The sequence below is a fragment of the Ornithodoros turicata genome, chromosome 10 (assembly GCF_037126465.1).
Source record: "Ornithodoros turicata isolate Travis chromosome 10, ASM3712646v1, whole genome shotgun sequence".
Taxonomy (NCBI): Eukaryota; Metazoa; Arthropoda; class Arachnida; order Ixodida; family Argasidae; genus Ornithodoros; species Ornithodoros turicata.
The window spans coordinates 19,550,605-19,576,539 of NC_088210.1; the positions used below are offsets into that span (position 1 = coordinate 19,550,605).

A 25,935-nucleotide genomic window follows, 5' to 3' on the forward strand; every position below is an offset into this window, starting at 1 on the left:
CGTCTGCTAGTTTAAAGACGCACGGTTCCGGCACTGACACTTTCGGTACCGTCGAACTTACAGAATACGACAATGCAAAAATGTCTGGGAAGCAAGCGAGCTGGTGAAGATGATGCATAATGTAAAACCCCGAGGAACACGAAAGGACAGACACAAACACGAAGTCTTCGTGTTTGTGTCTGTCCTTTCGTGTTCCCTAGTCTCGGGGTTTTACATTATGCATTACAGAATACGCCTGTTCAAAGTGTATATTCTCACTCTTTTCATTCAGCCGGTCTACGTTTCCGAGCAAATCTGTCCACCGTCGAGCAAATCGGACACAGAGTCACAGAGAATGTTCTCGTTTTCTTTCTTGTTATTAATTCACCGTCCTCTTGCACGACTTGTGTGTGCTGTCGTGAGAGATCACGCAAGTCGAGGTATTGATCGGGAAGTGTCACGCTCAGAAGGAAGGCTTCGTACAATGATATTTACAGCTATAGAAATAGTCTCTCTTCACCTGCTTTTCAGGAGGGTACTTTCGCACGCATTTGCTGAAGACAATGGATATTTTGCTTTAAATCTGCTTGCTTACGCGTCCATCCTTAAAAGGTATCGACTCGCATACAGTGAGCTGTTCTCCGAGCGAAAGATCGACTAGAACAAGGGGATCGGACAGCGTCATTCAATATTGAGTTCCGAAAAAGGATGCCACGCCTGCAGTCGTGACTGGAATCGAGACTCCGAAACTCAAACTTTTGGAAAAAGTCGATGGATTGGATGACGTGGTGCACGGCTCTAAATGGAACATTGTCAACATTTCAAAATTTTCGAGTGTGAGTTATACAACGTGTTTAGTGCCACGACTGTTCGGCCGAACCATGGCATACATTTGAACAGGGATTTCAATAGGATGTTCACCTCTGAAGGGAGTTGTAATGTAGTCAGAGGCGGTGTGCCACCTGTCTATCTGCTCGCTTGTCGTGCTTTTTTGTTCTTTTTTTTTTTTTTTTTTTCTTTTGGGGGAGGGACGTTAGGCAGTGGGAGAAATCTTATCTGTTGTCGATGCGCTCCGCGGATGAAGGTGAACCATGTACATGGGTTTGTACGGTTTCGGCGCTGTATCTGGTTCATTTGGTATTTGTGTAATGTTCGCATTTTTTCCCTTCACACAAGCAACACAAAACGAGAAATAAAAACAAGGCTGACGACCGAAATTTATGAAAGGAACCATAGGAAGAATACGCATTGACAGCAATAAGAAGGTAGCCACACGCAAGCAGACACACTCAAAGAGAAAATACTATGGATTTACTCTCTTTGCAAGACTGAAATGTAACAGCTACATTTCATGAAGGACCAGCAATGTCACTACGCATACAATAGTCAGCTCTCGGACAAAAAACAAAATTTACGTTATAAAAGTCATGAGAGGTATGCCAAAATGAAATAACGGGACATTGCGAAAAACGCGGTGTTCATTTCAATTTGAGACGCGTGCATACACTCAAAATAATCTGGACTTTGCAACAGTGGCGTAACATGGGCATGTTAGCGCGTGGGGCAAGAGGTAAGGAACATACGGGGTGTTTCAGTCACCATGTAAAAAAAAATTAACTAAACAAGCACACTATACTGAATAATATGCAATCGACGCCATTCTGACACGGGCTTTCTGTTTCTGCCAGGAAGTCGTTACGTATGCATGGCAAATTTCGGAGTTCGGTTCAAGAAAGTAAATGTCTTTCAATTAAAATTCGATAAAGTTATTCGTTGTACGTGGCAAAAGCACACCACACATAAAGGTCGTTGATTGCGTATTTTTCCGTAGCGTTCCCTTTTTGTTTGTTTGTTTTTACTAACATTTTTTTAAACATGATTTCTGAAACAGCATGGGAGGCGCGGAAGGCACAAGGCGAGACAAGACACAAGGCGAATCCTGTGTCGTTTCTTCTTTTTAAGGACAGCAGGAAGGAGTGGGGGACAGGGGGGGTCCCGTGACGTGCCCCATCATTTTGTAATCTCACTCAAAATCGATTAAATGCCACCTCTCGCTTTAGCAGTCGCTAACTTTATTCAGAACCGCAAGCTCGGGGATATGTTGCAAAAAAAGAAGAAGAAAAAAGAGGGTGCTGTTACATTGCAACAGTAGTACACAGGAAAAATATTACGGGGGGGGGGGGGGTTGCAAAACATTTTGGGGGCTGCCGGGGGCCCTGGATAAACCACTGTGCTAGTCCCCCACCAAACCAGCCCAGTACCGTTCCCTTTAATCCGCCAGCACTTATGCATCCTATTTTCAAGGAAATACTGTAATTAAAGTGAAGTACATCTTACGTTAGCATACATCAATTTATTGAAAATCGCTCGATTTTAATTTGTGGAACTTTTCAATAACAGCGTTGAAATATACATTCAAACTTCTCTCAATTAACAGCGACTTTCTATATGATATACTCAGTCTTTCTTGGCTCATTGTAGATCTCTGGTATATGTTTCGATTAATTTCAGTTTTGAGAAACGTATTTCGCAACATGTAGTTGAAACAGTGATAGTTAAAAGGGCTCTATAGATATACACTAGACAGTGTCGTCTCCTCTGGCAACGGAGGTCCAATGCTTTCAACTTCAGCGCACATTGACCAAAGCGCCGGTCATCCTTGATGTCATTGGGATCTGAACATCACTTCGGTGGCTCCAAAAATCAATGATGAGAAAAAAAAAAAAAAAAGAGGATAGGTCATTATGAAAACTAGCAGACGTTGTGCATCTCTCTTGGTTGCAAAAGTTCCTCCTGGCCCACCTCTGAACACTTCCAAAGCTCCTATATTTCCTCGGCGCCCGTAAGAATTTTCTGCTCTTGTGGACCCAACCGCGCTATATACGCTTCTGCTTTGCGTAAAAACAACTGGTGTCCCACAGGACGCAATAAAAAAAACTCAAAATTTTTATTTGAAACATTTAAAAATTTCGAAATTTGCGGATGTCATGAAGGAAAAAAAGTGTCAGTATCGCGATAAAGTTGTCGTCGAATGAACGGCTTCATTACGATTTTTATGCCGATTAACTTCTCGGTTGATTGAAATATCAACTAGGCTCGTATTGCGGAATACGAACAATTTCCGAATGTACTATTCCCGCAGGTGCTATACCGGCCGTGTTCCCCGCTGTTGAACACAGACAGCTTGAGCCGCGCTTGTTTTCAGGGCACATCGCAGGGTTCTTGTGGTGGTTGTGGCCGCTGTACGCGTGTGATTGAAGCTCTATAGAGTTGCCCCACGAGAGAGAGAGAGAGGAAATATGGTTTTCTTGCACGTGAATACCCTCTCCCTCTAAGGACACCTCCAGCGAAGGAACCGCAGTCCTCAAGCGCTGCTCAAACTGCTGATTTTGCACAGAGGGAGTACGGGAGTGCAATGGGGTATCCTTTTACGAAAATATACGTCTCCAGGCAAACATGAGCCCCGCATAATGAATATATCGAACCCCGGACTCACCTGGTAGTGAGCCCGTGTCCTCAGATTACACAACATGGACGGCTGTAACCTCTGCCATGAGTTCAGTATAAGAACATATTTATGTATATGTATATGTTTCCGTGAACAAGAACAGTATGAATAATGCAAAAAAAAAACGACTAGTCGATATGTGAGTCAACGAACAAGATTGCGTGTTGGACTTATTTCGTGTGCTTCTTAAATGTGACTAGGAGTGACTAGAGGAACGCTTGTGAAGTGACGTGAAAGATTGTCAGCATACAGCAGGACGGGAACCACTACGCCGGCGTCTCGAACAGGGACACCAGCTCCGGGTGCACGGGCGCGTGTTTCCGCAAGTAGGCCCTCCTGCGGAATCGCTTGTGGCACACTGGACATTGGTAAGGACCCGGAGGGTCGTGTCTGGGTCTGTGCCAGCGACGGTGCGACGCCAGGTTGGCGGGGCAGTTGAAGAGTTTGCCACACTCTGAACAACGGTACTCCACGTGGGCGATACGCGAGCAGCGGTGCTGAGCCAGACCGAAGGCATCCCCGTAGTGTCGCTTGCAGAGCTGGCACACGTACGCTCCCAGGCGGTTCTCGATTTTTGCCAACTCGGCCCGCGCTTCGTCCGTCACGGAAACCGTGTTGAGCGACGGTGGAATGTCGCCGCACAGGTCCTGTTCTTCCTCTTCGACGTCGTCGTCATCCTCGTCGCTGTCCCGAATGAAAGTGCCAGACACGGGAGAGGTCTTGTCCGCCTCGAAGACTAGCCTTCCCACGCGTGGGTCACGGCCGTTTAGGTCCACGCTGTCTAGGTCGGGGCTGCAAGAGAAGATTGTTTTATGCTTTATGGGAACGTCGTTTGTCCCCACGAACTTCCTGCCAATAGACCTCTCCCTGGTTGTAAACAAATGACGTCGTAGTGTTCGACAGCGCCACCAATTTGGTAGAGTTGAACTACGCTCGAAGCTAGGGGGCGAACAAGGTCGCGTCCGAAATGCACGGTCTTATGGGGATTACGATGGTCCCTGAAAGGGACGCGACCTTCGGTCCTACTTTTCTTTCAATAGGAGGTAGCGAACAAGTGCCCATTGGTGGAACCCAGCCCTCCCCTTCCGATTTGTTTCCGTTTCAGTTTGTCTACCAACGTCATGATGACGTTTCTCGGATAGAGGTCTATTCTGCTCGGAGTTACAGAGAGCTGACACAGAACTGACGTTTGGGGGGGCGATCGTACCCCCCCCCCCTCCCCCTGTATCCGCCACTGGCCACGACATACCCGCTGAAGGAGAGTCCTTATGTCGGAAACCGCATAGTGCCCGTATGAAGAAGGGTATCTGTTCGAACTATCGACAGCTTCCGGCCTGGTAAGGCTTTTGCTTCGATCGAACTGCTAACTGCTGATGTTAACCTGCTAATGCTTCGTATCGATGAATTATCCAATGTTCAGAGGAGCATGCCAGCCAGATCCCCCTACAACGAACCGCTTTCCGACTACGTATACCCATAAGTTCCGTTTAGATAATTTCGCAGAAGACCTTGCATCTTCCTTACTCGTATAGTCACTACAGTCTCTAAGTTAATTGGTGTTTTCATCTGCTACAGAGAAGCCATTCTGTCAAGTTGCAATAGTGGTGGCCCATGATAGCCGCAGCTTTAAACCCCATTCAGACTGTTCCAATAGCAGTCGCGAGCCCAATATTGTCGCCAATATTTTTTCGTCGTACTCGATTAGATAAGATTGGATCATTAATTACTAATTGGCGATTTTTGCCGAAATTTTGAAAATGTTGGTGCAAGGGTCAAGGTGTCAGTTGGACTGCATTGCGAAGCAACCAACAATGTAAGCTTGCATGGAGTGAATTTTTTCGTTATTTTTTGACAAAAAAAAGAAAGAGAGGAACGCTCGAAGTCTACCCTGTTCGAAACACTTTTTTTAAATGCAATCTACAAAGTAAATACGATGTACGTATATTACGAAGAAATATTGGCTTTACTGCTAACAACATTCAGTTTCATTCGCTTTATTCGTGTAAGAACTGTACGAGTTGTTGATGGTCTGGAACCAACATTACAAATGAGAAAACACATTTGCGAAAGTCTAGTACACGCACACACAAAAGCTATCTGTTTTATGGTAGTAAAGAGATATGCAGATGCTCGCTTTAGCTGCTCGGCGTCTGCTTTTAGCAGACGTTGGCGTTTTCTTTTTCGCTATAGTTTCACTGACGCCTCCACAAAGGGCATTTCTTGTCCGAAGCAATTGTTTGTGTGCAAGCTGCGATAACCATTCCGTTCATAATCGACATGCAAGAATTGTGGAGAAAGCAATTGCAGATGCAGCGACTGTCGTCTGCATCGTCAGTCGTCTGCAACTTAAAATGCGCTCGGAAAACAAAATGTTTAATGTGTTAAACGTGAATCGCTACTGCGCGACTTATGTGACAATTGTTCCTCTAAGTCAATTTCGTTTTCGTGCACTGCAGTAAGCAGACCTATTCAGATCAAGGACGTGCATTTAAAATACAAGCTTTTTCGAGCTCCAGTCACAAATACAAATCTTGCCATTTTTGTGCAACGATCGCCACGGTGCATAATTAGAGGAATAGATATATACAGTTTCGAGGAAATTGTCATACTGGAGCTGGTTTAGACTGAAAAGTCTCGTCCAAATAAGCGATTGCTCAATTCGACACGTGCACGTAGATTCCACTGTATTCTTCAACACGACTGCACGAAGTTTGTAAAACCACTTCGTACGTTCTGAGTAAGAGGAACTATATACCAGAAGCTCTTGACATATCTGGAATCTGGATGCAGTTCGAGATGATGTATGCTCAGAACCCGTCGAGGAAATCCCCGGGATAAAACAGATGATAAAATGAAGCCTGAACGATTCTCCGTTTTTCTCTCCACGAAACCATATTATATATAGCCCGATCACTCTTAACCTTAACTTTCTTTATGTATCTTCTTATATATTTACGTATTGTCTTTAAGATATGTTTATAGCTTTATAGCGATAATTTGCATCTCTTCTTTTTATTATTTCAGAGACTAACGGATGTCTTCATTTTTTTTAAAGTCGTGTTTTAGTAATTATAATTTGGACACGCGAAAGTTTTACCTTCTTCACACAACGCGGATCAAACTATAACGAGTTAAAACAGAAATAAGGTCCAAGATTTCGAGCGACCCACAAGATCCACGGTCCGAGCAAATAACAACGACAACTCTTAGAAAACGTTGCGCAACCTTTAGCACGTTAAACCCTACACTACACAGAAAACGCATATAATCCCCCATATTAACAACGTATATTACCCATATATAACACCATTTCCCGATTAACTTCGCCACAAACGTCTTCCTTACTTGCTTTGCTGCGACGTGTGAGTGAGTTCCAACGGCTCATCTGAGGAACCATCTGAGACGTCGTCGTCGGAATCTAAGCGCCCGTAACGGTGCACGAGGAACCCGCGCGGCATGACGCCGCGCGTCCTGCTAGGCTGCAGAGCGCACACTGCTCGTCGTGGTCCTTCGTCCGCCGCTCACCGAATCACAAAGGACGCTGGTCCCACCTCGGTCGTGGGACGGCAGCAAAAGTATGCGTGCGCTTACGGCGGCGCGTGGCAGATCAACCGTTCGTCCCCTCCTTTGTGTACGGCGGCGATAGCGGGAGCATTGAAGCGTTGGCGACCACCTGCGCAACGGCTGGGTAACAACCGTTAGAAAGCGGGGAGGAACAATATGGGCTCGCGAACAGGGAGACGCGTGGGACCGGTAGTGTTCGGAACCCGCCCGGAATGCACATCGTCGCACATTACGCTCGCTTCTGGGTTGGATTTTAATTAAGTTGCGGGTTAAATTCCTTCTGTGTTGACGGCGGATTGAAAACATGAGTTGTATGACCGTTATCCGTTTTATTAATACAATCAACGCTCGAGTTATGAATAAGTTTACACTCCGGGAAAAGTCGTTCAGAAGTTGTGACGAGGAAGGGGAACTGTTGTCTCGTTCCAAGAAAGGAGCGTCGGTTAATAAAGCGACGGAATTCGTAGATCGAGGGTTGACCGTATTTATATGATCAGCAGCTTAAGCAATGCGAAACAAATCAGCGATCAAATATTTGAAGAAAAAAAGGCTGTTAGCAATACGGTGAAGCAAATGCCGGCATGTTTGTCACTTGAGGTTAGCAAAGACCTTATTAAAATCGTCGGATAAAGTGGAATATATAGGCAGGCAAGCTCGTGGATGAGACCCCTACTTCTTGAGCCTGCGTGTCCTGACATTTTTCCGTTGTACCCATATAGCGTAGTTTTTGAATCATCCCAAGGAATTTATTTATCGGGAACTACAGAAGCCACCTTCTCAACATCCCATTCCCATCCGATCCACCAATTACTAGAATGCTTGTCGACTGACGGCAATAATTGTAATTGATGCAAAGATGGGGAGCTCGTGCATTACATTTTGTGGTGGAGTAATGTGCAATGTAATGTCATTACGTTTTGGCTGGGATTTAATGCGTAATGACAGTACTCATTACTCATGGGTTGAACATTGAGGCTTTGTCAAAAGCGAGCGGTTACGAATTGTGACCGATACAAGCAAGGGAAATAACCCAGCTGGTTTTTCCAAGGCACCTCTATCGCCGGCCAGGTCACCAAGAAAGAAGGCAGAGATCAAGTGGAGTCTTTGAACGTCAACTCATTCTACGTTGCAAATATAATTAATCTTGTCTATGGTTGTTCATTTTAATTATGCATATTGGTCTCCTATCTCGAAAAAATCATGCATACGTAGCGATATTGCAGAATACAGGGGTGATCCCGTAACGAAATAAAAAGCTAATCACATCTGTTTATAGCACGTGCTTCAGACACCACTAGAAGACTGTGTTAGAAACTTCTGGGAAAATGTAATGTCAAAGTAATATCATTATTCAATGAAAGGAGTGGCATCAAGAATGCATTACTACGCAGAAAAAAAGTAATGAATTGTGTAGTGCATTACTTAATAAACCTGTAATGAGTAATGGTAATGCAATACAAAACAAAAGTGTTTTCCCAACCCTAAATTCACGTAATTGTAAAGTAACGTAACGTAATTCAACTTAAACAATTCTTTTATCTGAGTTGTTTGAATTCGGTATTTCAGCTTCTTGCACTTTATTAAGTGACATATCAATAATTATTTTGGATCCCTGTTAGTTATGGTGGAGGCACGATGAATATAAAACAAAGACGCAACAGGTTGCGCAAAGCCATGGACGACCGAATAGACAAGACTTCAGATCACGCTGATGAGCGCTTTGCGTTTTGAAGTTGGCTTGACGAACTGCATCTGGACTTTAGGAGAAGCACGCTTTACAGCCGGAAACGCGCTCGCCCAAACGCGCGGGCAATGAATGACGTGGAAAGCGTTCGTGCTTCGCTCCGTTCGTCTGTACATTTCGAAATCCGAATGTCTCATCAAAACCTGAAACATCAAAAGGAGTATGGCTTTGGTAAAGAAACAGATGATGAAATGGATCGATATGGTGATTCCTAGGCAGCTGTCGGGCAGTTCTGTAAGCCGCTTAAAATTTGCTGCGTAAAATTTGGAGCCAATTACTCATGCGTGAATTATATTATATGGACGGGCGACCTCTCTCCCGTGACGTCACCCTCGTCTTCTTAGCTTCTTCTCCGGTTTTCGCTCTGCGAAGAGCCACGTATCCCAGACAAAAATTGTCGATTACAGTCCTAGCAACTTCCAGAACAGTAACTTGTGTAACAGCTAAACAGCGCTCGAAACTATCCTAAATGCAGTTGTTTATCTGTGTCGAATGTATACAGGCTGTGTGCAGATGAACTCCAGTGGCATTTGCACACGTGCCTAAGAGCCACTGGAGTTTATCTGCACGCACCCTGTAGATCGACTTGAAGAGCATGTTCGTACAGCAGTGTATTCACACGAGTGATGTCTAAACGGAATATTGTCGTGCAAGAAAAAGCAAAAAACTGATCACGTGGCGAAAGTTCCCCAGTATTTGCATGACACTGGAACATCGGGTATGGCGTGCTTCACATATAGCAGACGACATCACCACCGGTCTTGTCGTCTGCTACGAAATATCTTGTGGCTGAATGAAAGCTTATCACATAGCAGAAGCCATGACGTTCTGTGCATCGGAATGTCACTCGTCTAAATACACGCTAACTATACAGAGTGTGTGTGTGTCTTTTTTAATATTCGTTACATATATATACACTTTTTTTTTTAAATCGCTGTGCGAGTGGCACTGACGCCACTTTTACATGCGTGCCAGGCCAACGCCACCTAGATACAGAAGGCCTTCTTATTGCCTCCTGTCCCTCCTTCGCCACGTCGACATATAAAGTCGGAATTCGTCTGCTACCGCGATTCGCCGTTCTGCGAAATTCGCAAATGATTGCAGATAACTTCGCAGACTTGAACCTGTAGAATAAAAGTGCAACACGCTTTAATCAGTCTTGAGAAGAATATGGGAACATGTCACGCGTTATTCTGTTTTCCCATTTAGTACGGGGACATTTACTCGCAGACGACAGTTGCTGTCCGCGAAGCCGACGGTGGCTCGTCTTCATGGTTACGACCGCTGAAAGCACGTTCCTGATTGGCTACGGCCGTTGAGAACACGATATCTTGCAAAGTCTGACTCTTAGTTGTTACGTCACGCCGACGAGTAAGCAGGCTTTCTGTATTTAGGTGGTGTTGGCCAGGCGGACTTCCTATGGGAAAAAGCATGTAGCTACTGGACGACTAACTACATGAAATTCGTTAATTAACTTTTTAATTAGACGTCTTCGCGAAAATGCGAGACGGTAGAATTGGAGGCGACAATTATCTGAATCCACCCTATTTCTCAAAAATCCTGAAACGAGCACTTTGAGCCTAAATCCTTTTGTTGTGTTCCTTTCACCTCATTTCCGTATCAAAGTTTAGCCGAACGATGCGAGTTCACACCGATTATGGCATTCCACGCCGAGACTGGGAGGTGACCGGATTGGAAAACGGGAGCCGGCACTGCTGTCTAGCCGTTTTCCCCTAGGTTTTCCCTCAGACGCTTTAAGACAACTGTCGGCACAGTTCCCAGTGAAGTCGGCCCAGTGCGCACGGTCCCCACTGCGGTAGTCGTGACGTTGCTACAACCCGAGCGTGGCCGATTGTGGCTAGCAGTTTTGTGGAGGCCCACGGACGACGATGAAGGCCCAGTACAACCCCGAATTTTCGCAAGACCACTGGAGCCCCCCCCCCCCCCCCCCCCCCCATGTCTGCAATTCTGGATAAACTACTGGGCGGAGGTCCAGTCCAGGACAGCTTGCACCAAGCAGATCCCTAGATCCGCCTCTGGGTGATGTAGCAATCTTTTTTTTTTTTTTTTTGCAGAAACCTGTGTGACTTTGCAACCTACATATTTTGACCTCGCATAAACGCAACTTCGATAGTGCTAAAGTTCATTAGTTCATTAGTAGTTCATTACTATTAGTTCATTACTAGTAATTCAATGTCTCCAGTGCAATACTGATGCGAATTTAAAAGTCAAGATATCGTTCCCGAAACGTTTTTCGTGTCACTGTTCGCTGTTTACAAGTTTGCTGCTCCCAAAGTTCTTTTTGAAAATCCCGACATGCGCCACCATATCTTGGCTTCCGACGCTGTTTGCATAATTACGGTCGGCAACATTGTACAAATATGGCGCGCATGGCAGGAACAGCTATGGTAGGAACACGTTCTCATGCGGAATCCAGTGTCAATGAGCGACGACTACGCCCGGTTTACGGTATGGAAGACGATTTGTCTGTGATTCGCTGAACCTGCTTATCTAATATTAGTTGCCGCGACAAAAATCAGTTCTTCCTCTGCCGGCAACTTTTCCAGTGTGTGCCGGATTGTTGCTTGGTGCTGGATTTCATGTGTCTTTCTGCGATTGCCTTTATGATTGTTTCAAATTTGTCTGGAAGGAAAATATTTAAAAAAATAGACGGACACGGCTGTACTCGATTACGAACTTTGTATTCTATTTGTCACGAAAATTGATATTAGTTTCGGACTTCTTGGGAGTCTGTGAGATTATGATGTTAAGGGCTGGAAACTTTTCCAGTAATATTTCTGCGCGTATTTTTCGTTATTCAGAGTCTCATGCAGCTAAAGGGCATGAACACTTTGTCGATGAAAAATACTTTGCGAGAATGCAACTTCATGTCATAGTCTTCGTGCTCTTACTACTATTTACCCTGCCCAAAACCACAATAGAGACCCGCGTGGAGTATGATCAGACGTGTGTGGAATTTCTTCATACTTCAATAGGACGTACCAGACATAAAGAGTTGAGGTGACTTAGTGGAGCCGTCATGGATATAAGAGAGAGTGGTGTCGAGGGTTGCATAAGATCGCCTTATAGTGCTCACCTGCATGCGTAGGCAAGCATAAAAGAAAATCGCTGAGCTTTTAGAAACCTTCGTCTTCTCGGGGTGCGGTGAAATGGAAATTACAGCACTCTGGGCTCGCAGGAAGATAGCTAATGTTGCTAACAGACAGTAGGTGATATGACATCCCACCAGTGATATATCCAGACCCACCCCACTCAAATGTTTGGCGACATCCTGCGTTTCTTTCTTTCCTGTACACCCCCTATGACAAGCACATGTCGGCAATGACACATCAAGCTGTTACATCATGACTGTAATAGTCACCCCCACCCCCGCTAAGTTCTTCCCACTCTAAGTTCTTGCACCCCCCCCCCACCCCCTTTTGAGATACCTGCCCAAGACGCCAGCAGATATGGGTCGCACTCACTCCCCCTACACGATACTAACCCCTTCGAGATGAAAACCCTGGCAAGATCCTCGACACCCCACCCCTGTGTTTGTGATTATGGATAAAGCAGTGCAACCCAGCAGTCACTCTGAAAATTCTGACCCTCGTATCTCAATGCAGATTACTTGGACAATGGCAACTACAAGAAGGCACTGCAAGAAGCTGACAAACTCCTTAAGAAGCAAAAGGATTTTGCCTGTGCCAAGGTGACTATAATGCCCTTCAAACATGCAGCATTTTTTTCTCTTTTTTAACAAACGTTGGCCCTACAGGCACTTAAAGCTTTGGCACTCATCCGAATGGCACGCAACGACGAAGGACTCGTCGTGCTGCAAGGCCTCTTGGCTGAGGCTCCAACAGACGACCATACTCTCCAGGCTATGACGATCTGCTACAGAGATCTCGAGAAGCGTACGTAATTCAAACGGCACGGCTGTTCAAGTTACTTTTATGAAGTATCTGGGTTACAGTTATAGATAAATGGGTTGAAAAGCATCAAAGTTACAGTTGCAGATATCCTATGGGAAAAATACACTGATACAGTTGTAAGGTACCCCCCAAAAAAGTACTCAATACTTTTAAAGTTGCTTTCCTTCATCATCTCCAATAGGTAAATAAGTCACGAAGCACATTGTCTCGGTTCCTAATACGTTGAGTAGTGTATTTCTTAGTTGAAAATGAATCGTAATTTTTTTAAAGATCCTATACAAGGGATACCTTACAAAGGAATTCCGTGACCCCGTCTGTGTTATTTCACTGTGGACTGTGCTCGTTCGCAGTAGACTAGAATTCGCTTCAGTTGTTCATTGAATATCCAGTTATTCATTGAATACGACCCAAATTGAAAAAATTGAGAGAGTGGAAAATAAATTCATAGGCATACTGTATGATAGATACTTTAGGAATGCTTGATATACGTGATGGGTTCGATAGTATCCCCCGCAGGATTAATATGTGTTCATTATCACTGAGGACGACGTTTCGTGATTTCTGTTATCTTCACAAGCTTATTCATGGGAAAATCAGTAGTCTGGATCTTTTGAGTGACATTTATTTACATGTGTCGTATGGGCCCACATGTGATGCAATATTATTCTACCCTTTTGTCCACCATCGACATTGTTCGTTGAGTCGTGTGCAGCGCGAGTCCAATTATTTTGCTCGTGACACTGATGTTGATATTTTTCAAGGTCTGCATATAATGAAACGAGATATACTTAGCTACTTATCCGATGCTTAGCATCGTTTCCTTGACTCGAGTGTTATCTGTTTTTACTCATTACGTTTATTTTTTTATTTTTTCTCTCATTTAAAATACGATACTCATAAGGATTATTTCCATTGGTGGGCACTAATAAATAAATAAATAAAAAATATCTGTTCAGTCACATATCTTCCTTCTAAACAAAGTATCCCCCAAACTACTGAAAAAAACAACAAAAAGTAAGCAACCGAATGACAGCTATAAATATGCATATAAAAATGTATATAAAATATGCATTATATATGAATTCTGTTTGTTCTGTTGGTTTCATATGAATTCTCTATATATGAATTATATTCAAATATATAAATTTTCATTACGATACGCAGAAAGTATCTGGATACAGGTACTCAGATACTTAACAACCCTGCCAAACAGCATCCGCATGCGGCTAATTGCGACCTTGATTCCAGCTGAACTGGTCGTCGAGGTTTACGAACGTGCCACGCAGAAGGAGACGCAGAACGAGGAGCTTCTTTCGCACTTGTTCATGGCATATGTCCGTGTTGGAGACTACAAGAAACAGCGAAAGACAGCAATGGCTTTGCATAAGCTGAAGCATAACAATCCTTACTACTTTTGGGCTGTGATGAGCATAGTAATGGAGGTATGTGCAGTTTTTGTATGTCAAATTCAGTCTATCTGCACTATCAGTGCAGAGCCAAGGAACAGTATCATAATGGGCGTGAGTAACAGCAAGCGAAATGGATGCCTACTAAATACTTTGTAGGTTTCTTTTTTAATATCAATGGTTATAATTGCCGTAACCCTTATATGCACATTAGGGATGAGACTTTAACAGGGCGTGTTTCCCTCTGTCTGCTCCACCCTACGTATTTGTGTATAGTACCAGGGTTGCGGAATGGGGAGATTTGTGATAATTCCATTCCTTTCAATTCCTCCGAATGAAAAGGTATGGCCAATTCCCACTCCTGGAATGGCTTGGCAACCCCATTCCATTCCTTTAACTCCATCAATAAAAGAAAGGGGACCGGTAACCGTGCTGGGTAGCTCAGCAGTGCTATAAGGAGATTGACATTACCAATCACGGAAAAAGCAAACCGACAAGGTTATTTCGCCCTTGACCGTGTGGAACCCAGACCAGTCCATTCCAATTCCATTCCGCCTGCGAAAAAAAAAAAGAAGCCTAATTCCATTCCGGGCTCTGATAAATCTGGAATGATTCCGGAATCATTCCAACCCTGAAGTGGGAACTCTGCAACCCTGGTGTATACAATGTGCGTAAAAAATAAAACCAATCAATAAACAAATAAGCTAAAATGGATAAATTGTTGCGCTTTAGTGCGCCTTTAATGAAGCTTAATGCTTTTTATGCGGAGTTGCCATCGGAGCTTCCAACTAATGACCAGCTTTGCCTCATCCGCAGGCAAGCGTAGAAGCAGGGGAAGTGGAGCGAGGTACCTTGCTCTTGCTTGCCGAGAGAATGGTGGACAAGCTCATCAAAGAGGAGCGCATGGAAGCTGAAGCTGGTAGGTATCTATTGCCTTAACTTGTGATATTACAGTGTTTCTATGGCCTTGCAGAGGTCCAGCTGTATATTATGATTCTGGAGATGCAAGGCAAGTTTCAGGAGGCCCTCAATGCACTAGATGGACCTTTAGGAGGTGAGTGTTAGCATTTTTGATGTCGTAGCGCACTAAAAATTACGTGGAACTTTTCAAGAGAGCCTCGCCTCGTATCAAGACTTCCTTCCTCAACGCAAGGTAGCCCTCCTCAAGCGTCTGGGACGCTGGCCCGAAGTGAATTTGTTATGCAAAGCGCAACTCCTGAGGAAGTAAGTCTTGCACTTCACCCTATTCCACACCTTCGTGAAATGAAATGGCAGATCAATGTGCCTTGAAGTGTTGCTATCCTGTATTGCACATGTAATGCACCCTCCTGTGTTGAACATGATGGGAATTGATGTTCTGTGACTGGAACACATAGAAAGGACAAATACGTACAAAGCCTCAAGCGCCTAAGAAATTAATGATGAAAGAAGGAAGTCATCAAAAAGGTTGCCGTCACAGATGCCGCTTGCGTCGCCCCGTTGTGTGAATGTGTGCGCGAGTGAGAAAACATGTAAGAGTGAAAGTGGAGTGTGTGAGTGAGTGTATGTGTTTGTCCCTTCAAATGATGCACCCTTCGAAGTCACTGGAGAGGCGCATTAGCTTAGCCGAATTGGTAAGAGCCCTGGACCGGTAATCCAGAAGACGTGGCTTCGTGTCCTACAGCTGGCTAACCTTTTGAGTGACTTCCTTCTTTCATCATTTTTCCTCCTGTGTTGCGCTGCACTTTGGGAAGAAAAGTGCAAATTGCGCAAGTAAATGCTGGAATCTCTTATAATATAATTGTAAGGCTTACTGTAATCTCGTTCCAACATATTTAGCCCAGACCAGTGGTGCTTCCTGGAAGAGTACCTTCAAAGTGTTCAAGAGCTGAAGAGTGCGGCTTGGACGCCCGAGAGCATGAATGACAAGTGAGAAATCGATCTGTCTCATTGGAGCGAATGGTTAGGGTGTCCCTCTTCGTAACCAGGGTGCTGGATCCGTGTCCAGACCACACACTAGAAATGGCGCTGCATTTCTTGGACTCGTTAGCCACGGAGAGCGGTCATGTGACCAGGGGACCGTACCTGGCCAGAGTACAAGCTGCTCTTCAAAACGACCAAGCCCCGAAAGCATTAGGTGAGGCATCCGTGGTGTCATTGTGTGGTGATATAGCTCAGATCCTCTAAATTGTTTATTTTCGTTTTCTTGCCACAGATCTGGTAGTAGAGTTTTTTGAAAAAGTTGCCCACAAGCCTTCATGTGCTCTAGATCTGTCCCATCTGCTCACGACTAACCCGTTCTCGAGTCAAGACATTATCCAGGTGTGTCTTCAGGAAATATGGTGTTGAAAGCATTTTCAATAAGCCTTCAGTGTTGTCCAATTTTTGACATAGAATTTATGCCTTTCGAATAGTTTGTGTGGTTGACACAATTTAGTTAGTTAATAACTATAGTTAAGTCAATTACATTATATGTCTAGTTCAGCTAATAAATAATCTAATAATAAATAATAGTTTAATAACGTTAATAATTAATAAATAATAATCTAATCTAATAACATTATATGTCTAATGTCTAATTCATCTAATAAATATATTTAATAAAAAAGTTAAATTGAAAGGTGGGTCTTGTAAATATTGGTACTTTTCAAACACTGAAGCGAGTACTTAATTCTGTAGTCATTTTGAATTACGAAATGAGTATAGAGTTGTATTACTTTCCAGCTCCTTAGCAGAATGGAAGACTCATTAAAGACAGCTCACCCCAGCGACTGGCAACAACCTCCCGATGTAAGTGAAAAGTAATTTCACCACGTAAAAGCGCAGCAAAAAATATGTTGCTTTAGTAGCAAGGATAGCTTGACACTGCTGTTGTTCATCACGTACTTCAAAAAGGTTTGTGTTTTGTGCACAGGTAAACAGCATGCAACGTCACCTCTGCCTCTGCCAACTCAAACATTATGTTGGGAACCAGACGGCCTCCTTGTCTTCAGACGAACAGTGGCAGCTAGCCCAAGACTTGTTGTCGAGCTACCGAAATGGGCTGCGCTTTGGTTTGTTCCATATTTTGCTGTAACCTTCAATGGCTTCTTGGCTACTTCAACCACATGGTGACTTTGGGTTCACCCAAAAATCTCAGATGACACATGAAACATGGGTGAAAACCCCTGATATCCCCACAAATTTCAATGAAATAATGTGAAAATATCACCCGATATTCACTTGCCGAATCGCAAAAATCATAAGACCTAAAAAATGAACCCTACTTGTAAAAGGTATGTTTTGCAGCTTAAATTGGGTACCCTACTTACTGATTCGATATTCCAAAGTAACCTCAGTGGATCATGCTTGCTCTCAAAGATTTCGTATAACCGCCCTACGTGTGGTACGGCCATCACCCTATGTGTCACGGGATATGTTGGTTTCGATAAAGATAACAGTTATTCCCACGAAAGAGTTCACCGTATTACAATCACTACTCTGTTACTATGTCCAGTATTACTAAACCAGGCCTGGGCCTAAGAATGCGGCCTGTGCCATGCTCTACCCGCTACGTCACAGTTACTTGTACCGTAATACTATTAGCCTTTTAAAATAAAAATGACATCTATCCAGGGGAGAACTTGTTGCCAACAGATTTCCAGCCTGCTGACAATTACGTGATCTTATCAGCCGAGGTCCTCATAGAATTGTGGAAAAGCACAGGTTTGCTCAATTCTTTCGAATTATTTGAATTCCTCCTCAATTCATCATCATCATCACTCTGTGACGTTTTGGTTCCAGGTGAATGCAGGTGGGCACTTCGCCTCCTCGCACACCTAGAGCAGGCCCTCCAGCAAAGCCCTTACAGTTTTCAAATAAAGCTGCTCTTGTTGAAGGTGTACTCGGCCATGGGTAAATACCGTACATTGCAGTTTCTGGGAAGTTACACTGCCAGAGGCAAATTACATGCTTGTGCTCACAACAGGAGCTGTGGGTCCGTGCTCTAAAATGGGTGACAGCTTAGATCTCAAACACATTCAGCATGATACCTTAGGGTAAGTACTGCTGTCTTATAGCATTACCTTAGTATTATACTTGGGTTAAGCTGCACTATTTCCGTAACAGCGTAATACCCGTATCTTCCTCCGTTCTGTGCAGATATCTTGTCTGTCCTAGTCTCCTGCGGTCGGGTCACTGGCAAGCAGCTAGTGCTTACATGAGCAATGCCCTCAAGCTATACACGGGAAACTCAAAGGATGTATGTAACGCACGTCGTGCTCTGCGGTTATGCTACATGTAACTGAGTGGCTTATTCGTGTACCTTTCCAGACAACAGACTACTTGATATCTTGTTACAAGTATGGCTCTTTTACGAAGGTAAGACTGAACGCCAACAGCGTATTGATTTAGACTGTTCTGAACCTTTGCACCAATATCAACTAACTGCAGATTCAAGAAATCCTCAAGTTTCGTGAGCGCCTCAACAACTCCCTGCAGTTTGCTCTGCTGACTGCTGAAAAGATGATATTGGAAGTTATTACAGAATCTAAAAGGTGGGTATTTCACTATGGAGACCTGTCTCGATAGAACAGTATGCCACTGGACTTGTGACACCCTAGGTCCCTAGAACCCCCCCTAGCTTTCAGTGAAATTTCACACAAATGTCTCGCAGAACCTGCTGTTCCTTTCAGAATTGTCAATTTTTCGCGTATTATCAGATACAAGATTATGTAAGGATCTCAATCGATCTGCGACATTTTCACGGGTTAAACCCGATATGTTGTGACTGCAATGCGAGGCTGAATGTGGGACGATGAAAGGAAATTCAACAACAGCAACGCCCAGAGAGAGATTGAGAGTTGTCTAGTTTTCTTTGCACACTGGAATGTTACAAAAGGCTGGAAAAGCGCGTGGGGTTAGTCGATATATGATCTTGGAAGAATGCTGCACTTATTTTTTGCTTGTTTTTCTTTGCCCACAGAATTCTGCGTATTTGTAAATCCCACTTTGCTGAAAAGTATATTTTCCACCGCAGAAAGCTAGGGACGGTCTTTAATTATTATTATTTATTTATTTTCATTTATAAAATGCAGAAATGTGGGTGCCGGGTATAAAGGCACAAAGCTTTATAACCAGTACCATTTTCAAATCTGGGCCCCCTTGCATAAACTTTTTGCAAGGATCCCACCATTTTGTGTGTCTGTCTTACCCCAGTGCTGAAGAAGAACTTTCTGTGCAAGCCTCGAAATATTGTTTATGCAGCTTCGGTAGGCTTATATAGGGCCCTGTGTTTTAGGGTAAAACGTGGAAAAAAACTGAAAACTAACTTGGCAAAGTGCCACTTCAGCCACCAATATGGCCACTGGAGATCGCTAAGCATTGGACACTCAGCACAACTTTTCCGCGTTTCATGGTCATCTAAACTTTGAGAAGTGCGTCTTTTCTCCACCCGATATCACCCGATTTTACCCCATTTTACGGCTCCTGAAATAAAACCTGATTTTTACCCTTTGATTTCCAAAAAATGTAAAACCCGAAAACACGGGGCCCTTGGCATATTATGGTGCTGGACAGCAGCTCAGTTTGATGTGGAGTCACTTACTCGAGGGCTGTACCGTATGTTCTGTTTTTCTCACTTTCAGTCCGGATGGTACGCATCATGTAATTAGCAGCATGGAAATTGACCCTGTAAGAGGTAAGGTGCTGTAGTGATATCACAATGATGTCTGCAAGTTGTTCATGTCTCCCGCCAGCTTTGTGAGTTAAAGAGCATCTTATGTTTAGATGAAACTGCCTGGCAGGACCTGACAGACAACAGGGATGTACGTGTGTTCAGAGAATGGAGCGCTAGTCACAGGTACTAATTATCATTTGTGCTATGTATACAAGAGAGAGTGTTGCATATGTATGTCGTGCTTCTTGCAGGGAGATGATGGAAGATGCGCTTGCCAAAACCCGCAAGGATGAGGTGAGCTTTGATTTCTTCTTTTTTTCTTCTTTACATAAAACGTACATCTTTCCAATAGATTATGTGGCCGACGCTTAAAAGGAATTTCGCGTAACGTTTTGGCACTATGGTTTGGTGGGATTAATACTGTCTTTACTCGCGTACAAAATGCACATTTTTACCCCAAAATCACTCTGATGCCAGGCGTTCGTTCTCGTTGACTGCGCGAGACGATCTGTCTGCGCTAGTAAGCTTGGGTGTATTTAATATGTGGGCAAGAAAAGTACCAGCATTTGGGAGCTCAAGTCGGGGGTGTGTTCAATACGCGAGGGCATCCAAAATGCCAGCAAATACGGTATATTTAAATTAGTACAATATAATTTTAGTTCATTTAGTTCATTCAATTGTCTACATAGTTAATTATGTGATTTATATACTTAATATGTGTACATTAAGTTAAAAGTTGCAAAGTAAATTCTACACTCAACTCTTCACAGACCTCTAGTTTTGTGTTGTACTATGGCTCTACGCTACTACGGATATGGTATAGTGTAGTACTACGGTACTTGCAAGGAAGTATTATTATTTACAGGTGACATGGCTACAAGTGCGTAACTTATTGCTGCGGGCAGTGGCGGCATGCTATGCTCTTGCCCCTCCCGTGCCCTTGGCTTTTCGTAATTGTTACGGGGACGGGCAGTCCAACGGGGACGACCGGGCTTCCGGTGTGAACCAAATGCTGGAGTTAACTGCGTCATTATGCAAGATTGCAAGAGGTGTGGACACCCACAAGACCCCCGGTACAAGTGTAAGTGCATGTCATACATGACGTATGTCTTGAAATCACGTGATTCCTCTTCCGACAGTTCCCCATCCAGTGCCCAGCTCCCAGCCGTCTGGAGCTGTTTGCTGCAGGGCATTGCCTAGATACCCTCGTAGTCTTACTGCAGTGGAGTGCGACCATTTACAAAGCAATTGCTTTTGGTAGGTCTACACGGTTGTTAGCGTAGCTACAGAGCTTGTGCACAATTCCTGTCTTTGCGCAGATGACTCAAAGTCAGACATGGGAAAAGAACAGCTTGTCCTAGCAGTGGAAGGTAAGAACACTGTTACGGTGTGTAGTTGGGCATGATTGTACCTCAGTGGGTGGATGTTGTGGAAAGGGCCATATTTCCCTGTCACCGTTAGTGCACACACATGCTGTATTTGCTACGTGTTTGAGATGTTAGACTTAGAGGCTCCCCCTTCAGAATGTACAGTTCACCTCCGACCTTGGGCAACCCGAGGTTTGCTGAATATAAGGTCCCCAATAGATTAGCTGTCATGCACTGACCGAGCTCGCAATACGCTACGGAATGTTGAGGGCGTGAAGCAATTCAGCTGCCACTGTTTCAGCTCCCCAGTTGTACTGCTGCCATTTTGTCAATGGATCATAACACGAGTCGCAATATTGTCATCTGTGGAGATCACAAGGGGTATTAGGGTAACAAAAATACCTTCATTTGTGAGATGCTTGTTGTTTTTATGAAGGTCTGGTTCCTCGCCTGAAGAGCAAAAGCACATGCAGCCTTTTGCACATGCAGCAATTTCTTGAGGAGTTAAGTAATATAACTGAGGTGAGGGAGCTCGTGCTTTTTCTGGCCCTAGTACATTTGTCGAGCTTCTCTGTCTCATGGTTTAGGTGCTGAGTTGGGGCGCAGTTTTCCTCAACTGTGTACATACCTGGTTGAAGCCTCTCAAGCACTCTGTGAACAAGAAAGCAAAGAGGAAAAGGGAGTCTGCAGCTCAGGACGTGAGTGCTTCTAAACATTAGTTTCTAGGGCACTGCGCGAAAGCCCGTCCCTAGGGCCGGGATTAATGCCTCCTTTTGACACCTTCTAGTGGCCAGGCCTGGGCTGGACTTTATGGGCCCAGGCTCTGCGTGATCTCGTGCATTACTGGACCTATGTCGGGCTCGAACATGTGTTACCCTAGTCCACGGAGCGAGAAGACTAGGAGATTAAACTTCGCTCTCTCCCGCGACCACACAATGTGCGAGGAACATGCGCTCCGCGCCCCAGCCCACAGTGCTATCTGTTGCACGAAGACGTAAAATTTGCGAAGCATGCAGTCACGTGATATTGTCGCTTGTCCGGCGGCATGATTAAAACACGCAAATTAAACGCCAGAAAAGAAGATGATGATGAAACGCTTTCGCGGTCATCACGCTCCCGTCGTCTGCTCAACAGAACCGAGAGTATGTTGATTTCGCTGAACAAGAAGCGCTATGTAGTTGACAAGCGTGACCCTTATTGCCAAGACAAACATTGTTGATGTTCATCAGTTCGTCTTCATCCGAAGAGGCTGCCGTACGACTCGCGAGAAACACTGCTTTCCCAATAGCTGTCCATGCAAAAGCGCAAAACGGAAGACAGCGCCGCCGCATCATCTGTCGCATTAAGTCAGCAACTGCCTTTTTTTCTCTCCCCCAACGTGACACTCCCTCGTCGCGCGTCGGCGCTTGCTTCTATGGGCAGTTTCACCTCCTAGTCTTCTTACTCCGTGCCCTAGTGTCAGCTAGCCATGGAGAACTTTTGCAGCCCACTACATTGGGCCGGGTAGCTCAGAAATCTCTTGGGCTGGGGCCGGTGCAGTGCCATATTAGATTCTGTATCTACCATAGAAATGGTAAGGGGTGAAGCTAGAAGAAAAGCTGAGAGAGAGAGAAATTAGGGAGAGCATAGGATTTGTGAGGTACCGATTCCTGTTCCCAACGACCAAGTCAGCCACCATGGTCGATACAATCACAGCCTTTCAACGTACGAACACCACTCTGCGTCCTGGTATGCAATCCGAGGCCTTTCTTAATCTGGGTGTAATGTGCATTTGTCTTTTCTGCTATCATAGCTTCGATTGCTATTGTACTGCATAAACCTACTGCTGCAACATGTAAGAAGATACCGCTCATAGCATGTTAGGGCTGCCGTACCTACCAGTTTTCGCCATCTTGGCTTCTAGGTGTTTCGAAAGTTCTGCGATATCTGCAGCACATTTTTTTAACTTGGATTACACTGCACTGTGGGCATCCTTTTGCAGGCTTGCTTAGAACAGTACGGAGATGTGCTGGCCATTGTGGAAAATGCCACAGCAGAAGTGAAGACTGTCATGAAAGAGACAGAAGTGGCCATTACCTCAACCGTGCTGTCCAGGCTTCACCTGCAGGAACAGGAGGATGTGAGCTGCATTAAATGGGTATACTGCGAGGTACACTGGCTAAAAACTTCGACCTCTTGCAGGAAGTCGTACAAGGTACAGAATTGGTGCATCAGAAGGTAGAGCAGAGTTACAAGGACACGCTGCAGGAGTTGTCAGCTGTACTCGATTCGAAAGCCCGACTGCTGAAAAACATACACCTCTAGTGATACGCCTCTCATATCTTCAATCGGATCCTGCAGAAGCAGGACAGGGCTGATGTTCTGGCTACGAGGAACGCTGTTCTCCACTAGTTGAGCGTCCAGTGACAGCTGTGGTGGCAGAACATGACCTGTTGTGTATTTTCCTTGTGAACCTCTGCGCTCGATCAAGTGCCTCTCTAGTGTGTGTGTGTGTGTGTCTCATAGGTGGTGCAAGTGACTGAAGAACACAGCCTCGATGAACAGCTAATGTGCAACGGCATACTACATGTGTGGTCCTCATTAATTTTTTATTTTCTTCTTCTTGTTTGGCAGAGACACTGCCTAGCAAAATGTGATAAGCAAGGCAAGAAGACAAATAGCACATGTACATTATGAGTGTCGTATCAAATGCGGAAATTGGGCATCTCTTACGCTGCTCTAGGTAGGCTTCCCGGACGGTCTCCCTCCTTGATTCTTTTTATGACGACATAGAATTTCTTATTATGTTGATTGATTACACACAGTTATTTTGTGTTGAAACTACGGGATGTTGTAAGTATAGCGAAGGCTAGAAGAATCTTTTACAATATAATGTTGAGCAGAAAATCCTTGTGGCTGCAGGCTGTCCTCAGCACCAATTTGCTACGCTGTCCTATTAAGTGAGGCAGGGCAAGAATAAAATGACATAATTTGTTTACAAACATTTTCTACACTTTGTGGAGTTTTTTCACCTCCTCAAACTCAAATCGACTTGCAGGCCGCATTGATCTTAGACCACATCATGGAGGGCCACACAGAAAAGAAGTGATGGTAGTTACCACAAAATACCCTAATATACCACAGGATAAAAATACACACAAAAAAAACGGGCGGCGTGTAGTTATTGCAGAGCCAGACAGTGTGTGCAGACTTCGTTACTGAAAGCCCCTGCGTAACACACGGAGAGAAATAAATGAGCTCCTTTGCGAACTGGGTACTAAAAATACGCAATCCTTCACAAACAATTACAACAATGTACAGGAGCACTGAAATTATTTCCTATTTGCACACTGTGTTGTTAAGGTGCACCTTCACCGTGCCGAGCGGTAATGCTGAGCGGCAAAGCTCGTCAGACTTTTCAAAGTCGTCAGCGTCCTCACTGTATTTGCAGTCAGTATGCAACTAGCACCACGAGTGATGAGGATGATTAATTCTGGATTAACTGGATCGCCTCCCCATGTTATTATTCTTTCCCCTTCTACGATTTGCGTGGGTCAACCCAGTGGTAGTCGAGGGGGTTCGAAGCCCCCCCCCCACGAGCTGCGGGTTTGGGACCTCTGTCCTAGGCCATGGCATTTAGTCATCATTATTTGCATTAATTTCATCCTCAGTGGATGACCTGGAGTTTGATTTTCAACGTGTTGGTATTCTATAGCAAGTGTTAAATTCATCACTTCGCCCGCGATTCACCACGGGTTCGTGCACAAAGGCAATTGCCTTTTCTCGTCCCTCCGCATGATGTGTGGAATGCACCAAAGTTAGGTTAGTTTCTTCTTCTCTTCTTCTCTTTTCTATTCTGAAACAAGCTTGTGCCGTGAAATGTCCATCGCCGAATTTCGCTATGCAAATAAGCCGAAACCAAAACGGTGCGCCCCAGGAGCGCATCACCTCGTTGAAAGCCACTCTACCTTTCAAAGATCCTGAAACGAGCTCGTGCCGTGAAATATTCATCACCGAATTTCTCGATGCAAATAAGCTGAAACCAAAACGATGCGACCCAGGAGCGCATCACCTCGTTGAAAGCCACTCTATCTTTCAAAGATCCTGAAACGAGCTCGTGCCGTGAAATACCCATCACCGAATTTCTCTGCAAATAAGCCGAAACTAAAACGGTGCGCCCCAGGAGCGCATCCCCTCGTTGAAAGCCACTCTATCTTTCAAAGATCCTGAAAGGAGTGCGTGCCGTGAAATACCCACCGCCGAATTTCGCTATTGAAATGAGCCGAAACCAAAACGGCGCGCCTCAGGAGCGCATCAAGTCGTTGAAAGTATCTTTCAAATACCCTGAAACGAGCTCGTGCCGTGAAATATCCATCGCCGAATTTCTCTCTGCAAGTAAGTCGAAACTAAAACGGTGCGTCCCAGAAGCGCATCACCTCGTTGAAAGCCACTCTATCTTTCAAAGATCCTGAAACGAGCTCGTGCCGTGAAATACCCATCACCGAATTTCTCTATGCAAATAAGCCGAAACTAAAACGGTGCGCCCCAGGAGCGCATCCCCTCGTTGAAACCCACTCTATCTTTCAAAGATCCTGAAAGGAGTGCGTGCCGTGAAATACCCACCGCCGAATTTCGCTATTGAAATGAGCCGAAACCAAAACGGCGCGCCTCAGGAGCGCATCAAGTCGTTGAAAGTATCTTTCAAATACCCTGAAACGAGCTCGTGCCGTGAAATATCCATCGCCGAATTTCTCTCTGCAAGTAAGTCGAAACTAAAACGGTGCGCCCCAGGAGCGCATCACCTCGTTGAAAGCCACT

At 44.7% G+C, this 25,935-nt stretch overlaps 2 protein-coding genes across 3 annotated transcripts; one reads left to right on the forward strand and one right to left on the reverse strand.

The window, feature by feature from the left end:
* Positions 1-1,268: 1,268 nt before the first annotated feature.
* Positions 1,269-23,231, reverse strand: LOC135370870 (transcription factor egl-46-like). Of its 2 annotated transcripts, none has more exons than XM_064604757.1 (2): positions 23,017-23,231; positions 1,269-4,279 (listed from the first exon to the last, which is right to left on the reverse strand). In XM_064604757.1, exons 1-2 carry the CDS (start codon positions 23,073-23,075, stop codon positions 3,754-3,756), a joined length of 585 nt encoding a protein of 194 aa, XP_064460827.1. In that variant the 5' UTR covers positions 23,076-23,231; the 3' UTR covers positions 1,269-3,753. The 2 variants fall into 2 exon arrangements, with proteins under 2 accessions (XP_064460827.1, XP_064460826.1); XM_064604756.1 differs by lacking the exon at positions 23,017-23,231 and adding an exon at positions 6,833-7,132.
* On the forward strand, positions 11,167-24,121 carry LOC135370864 (N-alpha-acetyltransferase 25, NatB auxiliary subunit-like). Its single transcript, XM_064604747.1, has 28 exons — positions 11,167-11,264; positions 12,422-12,507; positions 12,574-12,712; positions 13,979-14,172; positions 14,953-15,055; positions 15,110-15,190; positions 15,249-15,360; positions 15,955-16,044; positions 16,104-16,252; positions 16,331-16,437; positions 16,840-16,905; positions 17,030-17,168; positions 17,731-17,820; positions 17,899-18,009; positions 18,083-18,152; positions 18,256-18,355; positions 18,427-18,474; positions 18,547-18,650; positions 19,740-19,792; positions 19,882-19,954; positions 20,023-20,065; positions 20,637-20,852; positions 20,911-21,028; positions 21,091-21,141; positions 21,575-21,660; positions 21,726-21,836; positions 23,120-23,257; positions 23,320-24,121. The coding sequence occupies exons 1-28, from the start codon at positions 11,177-11,179 to the stop codon at positions 23,440-23,442; spliced, it is 2,889 nt and encodes a 962-aa protein (XP_064460817.1). The 5' UTR covers positions 11,167-11,176; the 3' UTR covers positions 23,443-24,121.
* The last annotated feature ends 1,814 nt before the right edge of the window (positions 24,122-25,935 follow it).